Source organism: Ceratotherium simum, chromosome 6, assembly GCF_057802395.1.
Source record: "Ceratotherium simum simum isolate JZ-2026a chromosome 6, ASM5780239v1, whole genome shotgun sequence".
In the NCBI taxonomy this organism is placed as follows: Eukaryota; Metazoa; Chordata; class Mammalia; order Perissodactyla; family Rhinocerotidae; genus Ceratotherium; species Ceratotherium simum.
Window position 1 is genome coordinate 57,487,706 of NC_141905.1, and position 15,977 is coordinate 57,503,682.

At 44.2% G+C, this 15,977-nt stretch overlaps 1 protein-coding gene across 3 annotated transcripts in view; it reads right to left on the minus strand.

Moving 5' to 3' along the window:
- Nucleotides 1–15,977, minus strand: part of TLL2 (tolloid like 2) — a 158,911-nt gene that overhangs the window by 71,814 nt on the left and 71,120 nt on the right. For 2 of the 3 annotated variants that reach the window (XM_087432349.1, XM_004427892.3), the window contains exon 3: nucleotides 8,802–8,879. In XM_087432349.1, coding sequence (XP_087288475.1) covers nucleotides 8,802–8,879 — 78 coding nt within the window. Of the gene's footprint in view, nucleotides 1–8,801; nucleotides 8,880–13,410; nucleotides 13,642–15,977 lie in introns of those variants that run through there. The other variant, XM_087432350.1, reaches the window with a different exon arrangement.

A 15,977-nucleotide genomic window follows, 5' to 3' on the forward strand; every position in this document is an offset into this window, starting at 1 on the left:
TGCTAATATTTGTTGAGGATTTTTGCATGTAAGTCTACTTAGGTTTTAGGTGTGTCTGTTACAAACTGCAAATAGCTAGAGTTTTTTCTTGTTCAACCTGAGAATCTCTCTTTTAAACAGGTGAATTACACTTATTTTATAACTGATATACTTGGGCTTATTTCCTTCCTTTTTTGTTTTTGTGCTTTCTTTTTGCTATTTTTTTCTTTGTGTTTTTTCCTCCTTTACTGCTTTCTGTTGGATTCAGATATTTTTCTATATTTACTTTTTATTTCCATTATCTTCTTTCTATTCTTTAGTATTGCCTTTAATTCTTTACATGTGTACTCAACAAAGTATAAAGGATTAGTGAACTAGAAGATAGATCTGAAGAAATCAGAATCTCCATTCTCATTCTGAGAATACAAAGATCTTAAAATATTTTAATTTGTAAACAGACTTTCCAATTTTTCATGCTATTGTTTACTTGCTTTAAGACCCCAAGTTAGTCACTACTATTGATGATTTGTTTGTTTGCAATACAGATTTATATCTACCTTCATATTCACTCGTTTCCTTGCTCACTGCTACTTCTTGCATCCCAAATCTCTCCTGGAAATGCATCTTTTATTATTCTTTCATGATGATAATAAACTCTCTCTTTATTTTATCTTCACTCAGTTTATTTTATCCTCACTCTGGAAACAAAGTTTAGCTGGGAAGGTATAGAATTCTAAGTTGAAAGATACATTTCCCTCATCACTTCAAAGATAGTATTCAATGTCTTTTGGTCTTTGTTGTTGCCAATGGGCGATATCCTTCTAGTATAATGGTCATTTCTTCACCTGTCATCTGCCTTATCTTTTGTTTTGTTTTCCTTCTTTCGTTCTTTGTCTTTGGTGTTCCTCAGCATCATTATAATTGTATAAATGTGGATATGTTTGAATTCTCTGCTTGAGATTCAATACAATTCTTGAAACTTCACATCTTCCTTCAATTCTGGAAAATGCTGATTCCTTATCTGTTTGACCATTGCCTCCTCTTTCCCAGTCTCTCTATGGGAGTTCTCTCATCTTCTAGAATTTCTATTGATTATACATGGAACAGTTTCATTTTATCTTCCATGTCTCTTTTCCCTTTTCACATTTTCTGTCTATCTCTCAGTGGTAAAATTTGTATGATTTCTTCAAATTTATTTTCTACTTCATTAATTCTTTCTTCAGTTATGTTCAATGTACTATTTATCCCATTCCAGTTTCAATAAATATAGTTATTATTTCTAGAAGCCCTAGTAAGTGGCTTCTAAATCTTCCTCTTTTTTTTAATTGTTAAGTTTTTTTTCCCACTATAGTTTCAAATTCTTCCATTGGCTTTTTAGTCATTTTATGTATATTTATTTAATCTCCTTCAGATTGTCCTATTATTTCCACATCTTGGGGTATTAATTCTCCAGTTATTGTCTCTGCTGATTCTCCTTCATGGATTAACCTTTTGTGTTTCCAATGTTTTCATTTAAAGTTCATTTTTAAGTGAGATTATTCCTTTCTTCAGGAGTCCTATATGCCCTCAATCATGAGTGTGACCTTGGTTTTCATCTTTTCAGGGCTCTTGGGATTCTGTGGGTCCTGGATCAATTTTTATGTTAATTTCTAAGTTTAGTGTTTCCACATATAGGAAATGTAATTTGAGAACTCATGCCTGTAATAGGAACAGGCTTTGGGATTCAGTTTCTCATAGAAGACATTTTTTATCCCCACTTAGAGCCTAGAAAAGATAGCAAGATTTCTTGCCACTCCTCTCAGCCACTGGGCAGGGTTTTTCTTTTTTTCTTTTTTTAATGAGTAGGAAGTACTTTGAGGGTGTTCATTCTATGCACTCTCAGTTTCCATTTCTCATGTCATATGGGACCAAAGTCACATCTCTCGTATCTATATAGCTGTTACATGGGTATTAAAACACCAGCCCCCAGACCTCCAAATCCCAGCTCAGTTTCAATAGCCTCTGCGCAGTCTTGCCACCACCTGAAGCTTAGTTCTATGGGTTTATGTTCCCTATTCTCTTCTGATCACGGCAATTTCCCTTTCTTTGCTTTGAGCTTAACTCTAGTTTTAATTTGGGGTGGGAGGAAGGTTATAATTTTTTTCAACATTTCTATGTTTGTATAAAGGGATCTCTACTAGTTCAGTTGATCATATTGCCAGAACCAGGAAAATGGCATGTAATACATTTTTAAACCCGAAAATAATTGTTTTACTGCTAGAATTTCTAGATCAGAAGTCATGCACTTGCAGCTCTCGGGACAAACCCAACCCACAGATGTGCTTTGTTTGGCCTGGACACTTTTGGCCCACACTGTGTTTTTTAAACTCTCTCTTTAGAAGCCAACTTTTAAAAATCGAGATTTCACATAAGAATCCAGATTTTCTAGTTTTTCATTTAAAATGGAAAAATCTGGCAACAGTGGGCCCCTCTTCCGTCATTTACAACCCACTGGAGTTAAGCAGCACCTGCTCCCCATAGTCAGGGCACATGCTTTCCCAGTTGCTGGAATCTCCCTCTCATTTCACATTGTCTCATCCAGTCCACTTCACCCACTGACATACCTGCTCGGCCTCTACAGATATTCTCCTTTGCTATCCCAGCCCTAGATGACAAATTGCAACCAGATTTCAAATGTGAGTTCCCCAGCAGACTGGAAGCTCCATGGGGGCAGGAACTGAGGCTGGCTTGTTCACCACTCTACTCACATCCAGCACAGTGGCTGGTTGGTGGTAGGCATTCAGTGCTTTTGTATTTCGAATGAATTAATCAAAGAATGGATGAGTTATTCTAAAAATAAACAGCCCAACAGTCCAAACAATTCTGCCACGGAAACCTCTCCAAAATGTTGGCAGCCCTGAAGCCCTTAGTGTTTAAACCCTGAGAATCATCACGTCTTAAGTAATCACAGGCAGCAATGTAGCAAGTGGAAGTTTGTTATTTATTCTCCATATGGTTTTCAACAAGTCTCTTAATTTTCCTCTGTCGCCAACTCTCCTTTGGAGAACGGGCAGAAATACTTTATTTGAGGGAATAACATGACATCTCATGTTTCTCAGACAAGCTGCACTATACATACTTGTGACCCAGTGTTGTTAGGGCCGGTATGCAGCCGAGTCAGCATGGGAAAATCTTAAGTGCACCTGGAAAGAGACTGGGGTGTAATTTCCAGAGACGGGTTATTGAATGACAGCTTCCCCTTCGGTCCAGTGAGAAATTTAATTTGCCGAGGACTCAACACAGGAAGCATTTGCCGATTAAAAATATGTCTAAACAGATGTTCTGCTTAGCCTGGAAGAAGGATCTTAATGCAACTGTCATTATTAGATTTTCTTGGATTACTACTATCTGGAATCAGAGTCCAAATAGAAGGATGTAATTATATATCGTGGCCAAGGGTCCTGCATTTGAAGAGGAGCTCAGGGGCGTCTGAAAGGCTTTAACATGTTGGGGGTGGGGTGGGCTGGGGGATAAAGTCCATTTAAATTCTCTGGCTCTGGGAGTGGACCCTGTCCTCTGTGAAAAAGCGGAGTGGCTGTAGCCATTCAATGTTCCATTTCCAGCTGAAGGCACAGCCGTGTCATAAACAGAAACAGGCCTGACCCAGCCTTCTCAAGCGAGTAACTGAGAATTTTCAATTAGTCAACTGGTCACTCCCACACTGGAAGTAAACACTCTGACAGTCCAGCCATCTGCATAACCCTGACCCCACGGCTAATGGGCAAATTCGCACCTTGTCTGCGGCAATCCTGGAAGCATAAAGAGCAGCCCCCGTGAAAAAGGAGGCTGTGGATTATTCTGTCCAATGGTTCTCAAACCTGACTGTGCATTTGAATCAAATAGGGAGCGTTGAAAAATTTCTGGTATTTGCCCTTCTGCCCTGAGATTGTGACTCAATTGGTCATAGAGGAGTCAAAGCATCTGTCATTTTTTAAAGCTCCTCAGGTCATTCCAAAGCATAGGGAAGTTTGAGAACCACAGATATAGCCTAAAGGTTAAGAGCAAGGGGTTTGGGGTCAGGAGGACTTATGCTCAAGATAAACACTGCCCTTCGCTGTGGCCTTAGACAAGCCACTCTCCCCCTGAGCCTTACTGCTGCATGGTGGTGTGTGGCCATTAAACCAGGTAATGAATGTCAAACACTTGCCATAGGAACAGCTCTGTGTGAGCTGCAGTGATCACTATCACGGTCTGCATTTGGGGACAGGCTAGAAGGAAAGCCTAAAGTTAGGTTCAGTGGTTACTCCCAGACACACTGACGTTAGTGACATTCAAGGGTTCGGTGCTGAGTGATGCTTTGCATTCAAGTTTGTGGGATCCCTGTTCTCTGGTGCAATCAGATTCCATTATTATTTTCTTCAGCACAAAGCCCTTAGGGACTGTTCTGAAAGTGAAAGGTCCATTCTCTTTTATGAATATGGTTCTGGAAATCAGGCTCTATCAAAAACAGTCACAGCTTCATTCGTGGAGCAGTTACACACTCCATTTCATTAACTCCATTATCAGCCCTGAAACGCATGCTGAGCTCTCATCTCCAGGGGAGGGAGGCTCCTCAGACCAAACAGTCTGGCAGGGGGATGCTGAGTGAGTGATTCTCTGAGCCCCCCAGCCCTCCCCAAAGCTGGAAGCACAAATCCCCACCGTCAGGGCTGAAGGGAGCCACATAATGCCAGGAAATAAACCCACTGCTGAAGCCAGCAGGCCGGGGTTTCCCTCAGATCCTTTCTCCTGCTTGGGCAGTCTGTTTTTCTGGGGGTAGTGGAAGGGGGGAGGGTTGTGATTAAAGGAGAATCTGAGACTGACACAACTTGTCTTATCTTTAATTCAAACAAAAACAAGAGGCACATAGGCTGGCGCCTGACAGTGTCCTGGGGGGACGGATCGGAAGGCTGGAGGGATAGGCTAGAACAGCCTGCCCCCTGCTCACTTTTGGGGTCTCCTGCCTCCTGGACTTCTCTGGAGCTTAAAGACCTGCTCATCTGCTGCTGTAATACAGAGTGGAGGGATTGGTCTAGCCTTGACATTATCCTCTTCAAACAAACCAGGGTCATTTGAGGGACTGCAGACTACGGATTTAGCCAGCATTAAGGGTGGGAGGCGTGATGAGTGAGGGGGTGCTATCATCGTCCTCCTTAAAAAGCCCAGAAAGACCTCTTATTGCAGTGTGGGTACTGTGCACAACCCAACCAGAGGCAGAATTTTAATGAGCTGCAGCAGCCTTATTCTTTCCTGTCCTCCTTAATTGTGTTTCTGTGCAGCTGTTGAACAGCTGTGGAATCTCAGTCCAGAGGTGGACAATGCACTCCAATGCTGGATAATATAATTCTTAGAGGTGGAGAGGAAGAAGTGGAGGAGCTGCATTCAATGAGCACCTCTTAAGTTCCACGCACCTGGCTATGCACTTTGCATAAGTATTATTTCTAATTCTCTCCAAGCCTCATATGAGGAGTTAGATAACTTATCCAAGGTCATAGCTACTAAGTGGCTGACCTGGGATACAAACCCAAGTGTGTCTGACTGTCCAAGTTTAATTGATTGGGTCATTTTACACCCAGCAAACTAGTAAATATTAAAAACCCTGACAATGTCCATTGCTGATGAGCAGGAAAGATGCAATGAGGGAATGCAGTAGATGGTCTCCAGATATGGCCTCAGCTCTCATCCTTGTGAGCTCATGTCACTTCTCACATTAAGGGGTGGAATCTGTTTTGAATCTTCTTGAACATGGGCTGGCCTTTTGGCTTGTTTGGACCAATAGAATGTGGCAGAAGTAGCATTCTGGGAGTTCTGAGTCCAGTCCTTAAGCGGACTGGTGGTTTCTGCTTCCTCCCTCTGGGAAGACAGCCGCCATGCTGTAAAAAAAGTCTCAGGTTAGACAACTAAATGGTGAAAATCTATGTGGAGAGACGAGCCTCATGGAGGCAACTTAGGCACCATATATGTGACTAAAGCTTTTTTTGGACCTCCCAGCCCCGCCTAGCTGATAAATGAATGCAATCAAGTGAGTGACCCCAGCTGATGTTAGCCAAAGAACCACCCCACTGAGTCCCAGTCAACCCACAGAATCATGAAAAGCAACAAATCACTGTTTGAATTCACTAAGTTTGGAGTGGTTTTTATGCAACAATAAATCACTTAAATCAAGAAGGAAAAATTAGATATCTACATCGATGACAAACCTCTCTGGTTTCATCCCCACACTCTGTGCTCCATTTTTACCACTAAGTTCCAGTCATCTGTGGCCAAAATGAAGTGCCACTGAGTTCACCAGATGTCTGAGGAGCCTGAAAACGCATAAGTCAAAATACTTTTGACAAAGCAAAGCAGAAAAATACAGATTTTAAAGGGGGCCCTGCACAGGGTCCAGCAACATGTTGCATAACTCAGAAACAAATGCTGGTTTGTCAAATGAGGTGGTGGGGAGTGGGAGCTAAAGAAGCTGCCTCTCTCTAAAGAGGTCAAATTGATAAGAGGGGGGTCAGCAACCCAGTAGAAAAATGGGCAGAGAGGAATCACAGAAGTGCACTCCCACATCACTGGCAAAAGTAGGGAAAGATGCTCAAAGTCACCAGCAGTAAGAGAAATACAAATTGAGTAAGAATAAGCTATTGTTTACATCATTAAAAACACTGATAATACCTAGTTCTAGAGAGGATATGGCAAAAGGGGCAACATATAAGTTGCCATGCAAATGTGAATGGTTATACCTCTTGAAAGGCATTCTGGCAACATGTATTAAAAACATACTAGTGGGGCTGGCCTGGTGGCGTAGTGGTTAAGTTCATGAGCCCCGCTTCGGTGGCCCGGGGCTCACAGGTTCAAATCTCAGGCGTGGACCGATGCAGCGCTCATCAAGCCATGCTGTGGCAGGCATCCCACACACAAAATGGAGGAAGATGGACATGGATGTTAGCTCAGAGCCGGTCTTCCCCAGCAAAAAAAGAGGAGGATTGGCAACAGACGTTAGCTCAGGGCCAGTCTTCCTCACACACACACACACACACACACACACACACACACAAACAACATACTAGGTGTGTAAGGATCTGTGTTCAGGACTGTTTACTGCAGCATTGTTCATGATGGCAAAAACTCGAAGTGAAGCAAATGTTAATCAATAAGGGAACAATTGAGTAAATTATGGTCCATCCATATCAGGAATATTTTGCAACTGTTCAAAAGAATAAATTGAAGTTATAACAAATGCCTTGGAGGGGTTTCCCACGAGGTATTAATGAGTGAGAAAAGCATGATGCATAAAACCCATGTATCGAATATGATCCCATTTTTAAAAAAATGACAAAGTTTATATCTGTATACATGTTTATATGTATGTTTATGTACGTATATGTGTATATCTCTACCTAAGTGTACATGGGAATATACGTGCATGGAGAAAAATATGGAAGGGTGCATACAAAATCATTAGCATGCATTACCTGGGAAACGGCAGAGGGGTGGTATGTGGAAAAAAGAAGTGAAGGAGGTAGCCAAATTAAAGAGAAAAGAAAAAAAAAGACAACACTAAAAAAAGTATGTGATCATATCACGACATTTATGCATTCATATGAAATTACATATATGCACGTGTATGTGTAAAATATAAAATAACATTAAAGCAAAAACATAAAGAAAATAATGATTTCTATTTCCTAAATAGGCATCCCTGAAACATAGAATTCTGGCATTTAAAAAGGATTCCTATTGGCAATAGATGTTAGCTCAGAGCCTGTCTTCCTCAGCAAAAAGAGATTTGGCATGGATGTTAGTTCAGGGCTGATCTTTCTCACAAAAAAAAAAAAAAGAATTTTGGTCCTTATCTGTAGAACAAAAGGATAGATAAAAATTGTTTAAAAAAAAAAAAAAGATTCCTTTTGCTCTGTGTTAATTTTATGTAGAAGAAATGCCACTGCCAGCAGCGAGCCCTGATTCCCACAGGATGCAGGCCAAACAGAAGCCCAACAGCCCGTCTCCTCCAGCACAGCTTCTGAACCAGAAAACCTTCTTCAAAAGCAAGATGCTTCCAGTGAGACGTCTTCCTGTAATCTCCAGGCTACAATCTCTTAGAACTGGGCGAGTGCACACGTGTGAGCGTTGGCGGGCAGACAGGAAGTGGTGGTACTTCAAGGCAGGCACCTGCTGATAGGGGGCCCCGCCCACAGAGCCATAACCTCACCTGACCCCGCCCCCAGCAGCCCACGAGGTCTCAGTCTACACCCTCCTCCCCAGCCCTCACCCCAGCCTTACTTTCCTTCCTTGCCTCCCATGCCCACTTATGCTGTCAGACCCCTACTTCCCAAAGCCTCATCATCCCTCCTCTCAGCCCCCAGGGCTTCAAGTCACAAGCCAAGTGCTAGAGAGAAAAGCCAAGCCCAGGCTGCGGAGTTTAACCGAAGACCAGACGGTCCCCGAGCAACCAAATGCCACCCTCCTATCCCTTTCTCCGGCAGCCAGCCCACCCCACTCCACAAAAGGACACACTCCCTCCTGCCCGCAGAGTTCTGTACTTCTAGCCCACTAAGATAGAACGTAAAAGGTTCAATAAGAGGTTCCCAAAGCCAGGGGCCGGGGAAGGGGGAAACGGGGAGTGACTGCTTAGTGGGTATGTGGTCTCCTGTGGGAGAGATGAAGATGTTCTGGTGATGGTTGCACAACATTGTGAAGGTACTTAATGCCACTAAACTGTACACATTAAAACGGTTAAAATGGTAAATTTTACGTTACGTGAAAATTTACCACAGCTAAAAACTAAGTACCAAAGGCCTGGTGGGGCCTCACATTACCCTTTCTAGCTTCCTCGCTGCTGGTATTCATGGCTGTAGTGTTCGGCCAGCTCTCAAATGGCTGCTCTTCAAGCCCACCTGCAGGAAGGAAGAAGAAAAGAAACGTGAGGACATATCAGCCTCTTTGCATCAGCACCAAGAGAAGAGGGAGCAAACCTGGTCAGCTGGGGGATGATCAGAATCACCAGCGGATCAGTAAAGATTTCTTCCACGAAGGTTTACTGGGCACCTACCATGTGTCAGGCCCTGTTCTAGACCCTAGGGCAAAAAAGAACCTGCTTTTTTATAACAACACACGTAATTCACAAATTATAAAAGTATTTCTCTCCTTGATCAGTTCAAGGACTCGTGGAGTCAAATATGGAAAGTTAACAGGCAAATCCCAAAGGCAGCTTCCTCACCTCCACGTCCCTAAGAAAGCCCAAATGCAAACAGGACCCTGCCCGTTCTGGAGTCCCCTGGTGTGGACCGCAGGGAGATGTCATCGGTGCTGCTTCCGAATACGTGACGTGGTCAGTTACCGCTGCCTTGCCCTAGACAGGCATTCGGGCTTCCTCTTTGGGGTGAGTCTCCCTGTAGGAATTGCTCTGTTTAGTTTGTAAATAAGACTCTGCAGACACTGCCTCAGTCAAGGACAGTGATGCTTGTATTCGTTTGCTAGTGGCTGTCTTCTATAAGCCAGGTTCACATCCATCCCCACTAGGAACATGGTCAATCACCAACTATTATTAGACCCACTGTGAGCCAAGTGCAGTTCCAGGCGCTAGGGATCCAGCAGTGAACAAGACAGAAGAGTGCGTCCATTCTAAATGAGACAAGAAACAGTAGGTACGAAAATAAAGAAATAAGATCATGGCAGGTTCAGAAAATGCTCTGAAGATCAAATTCAGCCTGTGGTAGAGCATGCCAGGAGCAGCTGCTTAGAAGGTGTTGGAAGAAGTCCCTTCCAGGGAGGGGACATTCAGGTGGCGACTTAAAAGACTATAAGGAGCAGCAACACAGAGATCCGGGCCAGTGCCTCCCCAGCAGAAGGCAGGATGGAGCAAGGACCTGGATCGGGGATGAGCTTGCCTGTGGAGGGGCCGAACATGGTGGGGCGGTAGGCGAGTGGGGACGAGGCAGAGAGGGAGGAGGGATCTGCAGGGCCTTGCTGTGACCTTTAACTTTATTCTCTTTAGTACAGGAACTCTGTATGGGGTTTAAAGTGGGAGAGGGACAGAGGGATGTGTTTTTATTTGTTTTATCAAGATCTCTCTGGCAATCAGAACTGGAAGCCGGGTGATCGGTTAGGAGACTTGTGACGGTCCAGGCGAGAGACAGCGGTGGGCCGGGCTGGACAGTGCAATAGAGATGTTGGGGACCTGTCATACTAGGGATATGAGCAACAAAAGAGGATGATGGATTAGGTTGAGAGGGGCCACCAATGACTCCTACATTTGGGGTCTGAGCGACTGGATGGGTAGTGACACTAGGGAGCAGATTTGAAGACCAAGCCTGTGTCCAGGAGAGACTGTTAGATATATGAAACCACATCAAAGCAACTACAGGACAATCTATTTACACAAAATTATTTGCTGCATTTATTTAGAAATTTGCAGTTTACAAAGCAGTTTCCCCATATCCCCTTTGGCTCTGATTAGAACATCCTGTGGCAGACGGAGTGAAACCCTATTTTACAGAGGAGAAAACTGAGACACGAAATGATTAGCTCAGGGTTGCCAGCCCATAAGGGAAGCTGAGGGCCCAGGACACAGTTTCCTGGTCAGAAGGCTGATGGTCTTTCTTGTGCCCTCCAGCTTACAGGCTTCCAGCACTGCTCAAGGAAGGGTTCCAAACACAGAACCCAATGCCCTGGCCCCGGACAACCTCTGGAGACTGTCTTGTGGTCTTGCATCCCGACTCCTGACATGCAGACCACCTTTCCCTCTCGTGACGGTGACATTGCGGTGCCCCAGGCGCACGCTGATATTTTCGTATGCCTTCATCCTGCTTGTTCCGCTGCCTTTCTGGCCAACTCAGAATCCACTCACACTCCCTGCAGCTGCCGGGGCATTGGCTGCCAGCTCCCGGCCCTCTGGGTATTCTTCCAGCTGCGATATCATTTCCTTTTGGGCTAAAGTTCAGGGGAAATCCTGATGGTATGAAAATTGCTCGCCAGCAGAGGAATGCGCCATATGTGGAGTGAGGGAGACCCTAAAGCCAAAGCACTGGGATGCGGTGTCACTGTGGATCAGACCTTGGGTGTTAGTCACTTTCATCCGTCAAATGGGCTGTTGTGAAGATCAAACGAGGTAATGGTTTGTTTAGGCACTCGTTCATTCAACAAATATTTATCCAACACCTGTTACACACCAGATGCTGTTTCTGCTGCTGGGGATACGACACTGAACAAACTCAACCCAGACCTCACAGAAATTATATTCCGATGGAGGGTAGGGGAGAAAACAATAAACAAATAGGCAACTAAATATATAAATCAGTTGTTAATAAGCACTATGAAGAAAATAAATGAGGGTGAGGGGAACAGTGAATGCTGAGGATGAGGGGTTGCCATTTCATGTGAGGTAGAAAAGCAGAAGTCTGAAGACAGTGAGGGAGAGAGTCTACAGATATCTGCAGAAGGGCATTCCAAACTGAGGGAACAGCAGGGGCAAAAGCCCTAGGGCAGGAGTGTGCTTGGCAGTAGGGAGGCAGGTCTGACTGAAACGGAATGAGCAAGGGAGAAAGTAGTAGGCAATGAGGTGGGTGGGCAGTGGAGGGTCTGGAGAGTCAGCTCATGTGTGGCCTTGCAGGCCATTTTCAGGATTTTGGCTTTTATTCTGAGAGATCTAGATGGGCACCAGAGGACACGAAAGGGCTTTGTAACTGCACCAGCTTTGAATGTGACCAGGGTTAGTACTAGTGGACAGGAGGGGGACACAGGAGCCAGGATTTGAAAGGAGATCCCATACAGCACTAGCCCAGTATGGAAGGTTGGTAAATTTAGACTTGCTTGGCTCCTGCAAAAGGGGTGGGAGAGCAAAAAAATAGACCTGTAAGGATACCTGGGTACAGACAAGTTCAAGGTCAGCTAGAGGCGGGTTGAGGTGCAAAGGCTGGGAGAGATTCCTATTCAGCTCTGTAGCAGGTAGAGAAGGAGAGGGGTTGGGGACTTCTGATTCCCTTGTCCCCTGGTGCTTGGGGTTATAATAGGAGCAAAAGCTCTGCTGTTAGGAGGGAGATCAGGTGCCCCTTAGTAGATGGAGGAGGGAAAGCAGCAGTGTTTACTCAGTGCCAAGTATGGTGCTTGCTATGTGCTCAGAACAGTGCTAAATGCTCTTGAGTTTTGTAATTCTAGCCTCATAAAGAGCCAATGACAAAAGGGCCATAAACATCCCCATTTTACAGATGAGGAAACAAGGCTCCAAGAGGTGAAGTGACTTGCCTGTCTTGAGGGTACAGAGATGGTTAGTAGTGGTGACAACTGGAGGTGGGTCCTGTCTGATTCTCTAAACCTGAGCTCCTTTCCTTCAGCCTCAGACCCAGAAAGAACAAGGAGAACAAATGGGGTGCCTGGGAAAGGCTGGATATTCCCAAGAGACCCAGGGCATTTTCCAGGAGGTCTGTGAGAGGACATCCAAAGCCAGTGATGAGGTTGGGGCCACAGGCTGTCAAGAACACAAATCCCTCCTCTGTCATCCTTATGAAACCGACAGTTAGCCATTGATGATTAAGCAGCTAGTAACTATGGGAGATTGGAATTGGCCACCTCAAAATATGTCTCTGCCTGAAAGACACTTTGACCCCCACCCTCATTAACTGACCAAAAGAGTTTGGGATGGGAGGCCAGCCCCCAGGACAGGCCAGCACCACAGACATCTCCAGGTATCTGGGAGGGTCCTTGCTAAACCCATTCTTAGTTCTGGTTACCCTTTGTAAGAGACATTTACATTTGTAAAGGAAATCTCCATTTGTAAAGGTATCTTCTTCTCTGTACCAAGAAGTGGGAGGATGGCCTTACCTAGAAACTTATCAGAACGGAAGGTGAAGGTGAAGACTTAAATCTGCATGATAAACTTACCCATTGTTAACTGTGCTGTTTAGGCAATATGCTATCTGACTCCCATTAGCTTCCTATTCATAACATCTCCCTGGAGCCTGGGTCACTATGGTAATGGGTATTTGAGCTATTTTTTTCAGGAATTGGAACCCCTTGTCCACTTCAGGCCAGTTGAGACCGCCAACCCATCAACTGAGCCCATGCAGACATTTGTGTCCGATAAGCGACCTTTTGACATCAAGAGGTTAAAACTTCACCCTCAGGGTGTGCTAACACCACCATTCTGTGAACATGCGTCTATGAAGAGGCCCGAAGCCTGACTACACTTGCGCAGATCATCAATTACCTCATCTCTCTTCACCTCCAATCATTTCAGACCACCTTGCCCCCTGCCCCATAAATATCCCTAAGTCCTTATTGTCAGGGAGGCAGATTTGAGATGCATTCTCCCGTTTCCTCATTTGGCTGCCTTGTGATTAATAAACCTTCTCTCTCTGCTGCAATCTCATCGTCTCGGTGGTTGGCTTTCTGGGCGGCGGGCAAAAATGGACCTGGTGCGGTAACACTTACCAGCAAGAGACTGGAGTCTCTGTCTTTTTTCTCAGAAGGGCTTTCTCAGAAGTTCAAATCTTGTGTTTCCAGTATAGCCGAGCCTGGGATCTACCTGGAATTAATGCGGTTTGGCCACTCCCCTGATGAAATCCCTTGCAAGTCTCCCCATTGCCCTTGGGATGAGTTCTAACTCCTAACACAACTGGTGAGGCCCCTGTGATATGGCCCTGCTGGTCTCCCCAACCCGGTGCCTCCATGCTTCCTCCTCCTTCCCCCACTTCTACTCTGTGCTCAGCCATCCTAAGCTACTTACAGCACCTTAGGTTTCTATTTTCCTCTTACTGATGCACCTTCCTCAGCCACACCCATCTCTTCATCTGGCCAAATCCAATTGGTCCTTCAAGTCTCAGCTTGGACATCACTTCCTCTGGGAGGCTGCCCTATTGCTTGTCTTGGGTTAGAAGCTCCCTCCTCTGTGTTCCCACAGCCCTCTGGACTTACTCACATTCCTCATCACAAGGTACAGGGATTTCTTGTTTACTCAGCTGATCTCTCATTCTGGTCTTTTAGTTTTTACCATCTTTAAGAAATGGACCTTGTCGTGTCCAAAAATGAACACCCCGCACTGCACCTGGCACATAGCAGGCCCTCAATAAAATATGTGTTGTATGGTCAGGTGGATAGATGGATGGATGGATGGAAGGATGGATGGATGGATGGAAGGATGGATGGATGGATGGATGGATGGATGGATGAGTCAGGTAGACAGTGCTTGAAAAGAGAACTCGATCACATCTAACTCAGACTAACTGATGGAAAACTTTGTCTTTATCAGCTTTTATGGAGGGAGGGAAATAGATATTCTTCGAACAACGGCTCTCAACCTTGGCTGCACTTTGGAATCATCTGGAAAGCTTCTTAGAAAAATACTGATGCCTGGGTCCCATCCCCAGAAGATCATATTTTATTGGTCTGGGCATGGCCTGGGCCTTGGGATATTTAAAAGCTCCCCAGGTGATTCTAAGGTGCAGCCAAAGTTGAGAATCACTGCTCAGAGAACCTCCTAAGAGGAAGCCTCATCTCATATTTTCTTACAACTGACCTCTCTCCTCTCAAGCTCACCAGGAATGGAAGACATGGAGCTGGAGATAGACATCAAACACTAAAGAAGTCATTTCTCATGTCTAAATCGATGCAAAGTGTTGCTCTGTTTCAGTAAAAGCTAGCAAATGAGTAAGACAGGTGTGCAACTGTGGCTATAGCTGCAGCTGTAGGCATCACAGAACAAGGAAAAGAGAAATACAGCCTGATGCAGACCAAGATTGGGGGCAATGGGGGAGGGAGCATTCAGGGTATGCAGATATATTTTTCCTTAGGTGTAACTGCAAGACAAAAAATATTTGAAAAAAAATACATATATATGCCCATATTTGATCTTTGGTTAATTATCTCTTCAGTGAGAGGATATGCAAAGACCTTGTAGATTTCATTAGTCACAGGGGTTTATTCAAATGTCTCTTTTGCATAAGAAACCCAGGCTTACAGCTGGTCTCTGGGAAAGAATGCCCTCCAGGCCTTGAAAAGAGAGCTGCGGGCCTGTTCACGCTCTCACTGAAACACGGCAGAGGTCAGCGGCCCGTGATGCATGGGACCAGGCTGAAATGTTTCTATCCAGCATTTGCAATTCAATCCCAGTTTCCTTTATGGAACAATTCACTAAATTCAGAGTTGTTCTTTTTTCTAATTCACCATATAATTCACCTCCCAAGTTCAATTAAGAAGCAATCTGTTAGCAACTTTGGGAGCAAGCTACTTTTCTTTGGGAAAGCCCAATTTTCTTCCGCTCCCAACAAAAAGTGGCTTAATTATATGCATCATATGAGACACTGATGTACACATAACGCCCCTCCACCATAATTAATGAAATATTAACTATATACATCCAAAGGCATCTAGGCAAAAAGGGATGGGCTTTTCCAAAGCAGAGAGGTCAGAGCCTTGTTCCATAGATCAATATTGCTCACTTGAATATATGCTCATTCATAGTGACTATGAATTAATATTCATTAATATGCTAATTAAAAACAAAACTTTATATTAATTGTTCCTTCCATCCCATTCTTAGAGCCTAATATTATTTGGTTCTTGGTATTCCTAAACACAAGAATAACCATCATTTTTAAAGTGTTTATTATTTGCAGGTACCACACATATGTTATCTATTTAATCCTCAAGCCTACCCTCTGAGGTGGATATTATTCCCATTTTACATGCAGGGTAACTGAGGCTTAGAGCAGTTAAGATATCACTGAGGACACACAGCCATTGGTGGAAAGGTTGCGATTCTCTCCAGATCAGGCTGGTGTCAAATCTTTAACGTACATCACACGCTAAAGTAACCCTCCCAGGACAGCCTTCGCTTTCACGTTTACTGACTTTTTAATGCCTGTATTTATAGCTCTGATCTATCAGAGGTAAATCTAGCATCAAACTGCTTTGCTTTACTTCACGAAAAAGAAAAAATAATCTCCAGCACAAGACTCTAAAAATCACTTTATTACTAGTTCATTCATTCAATAAATACT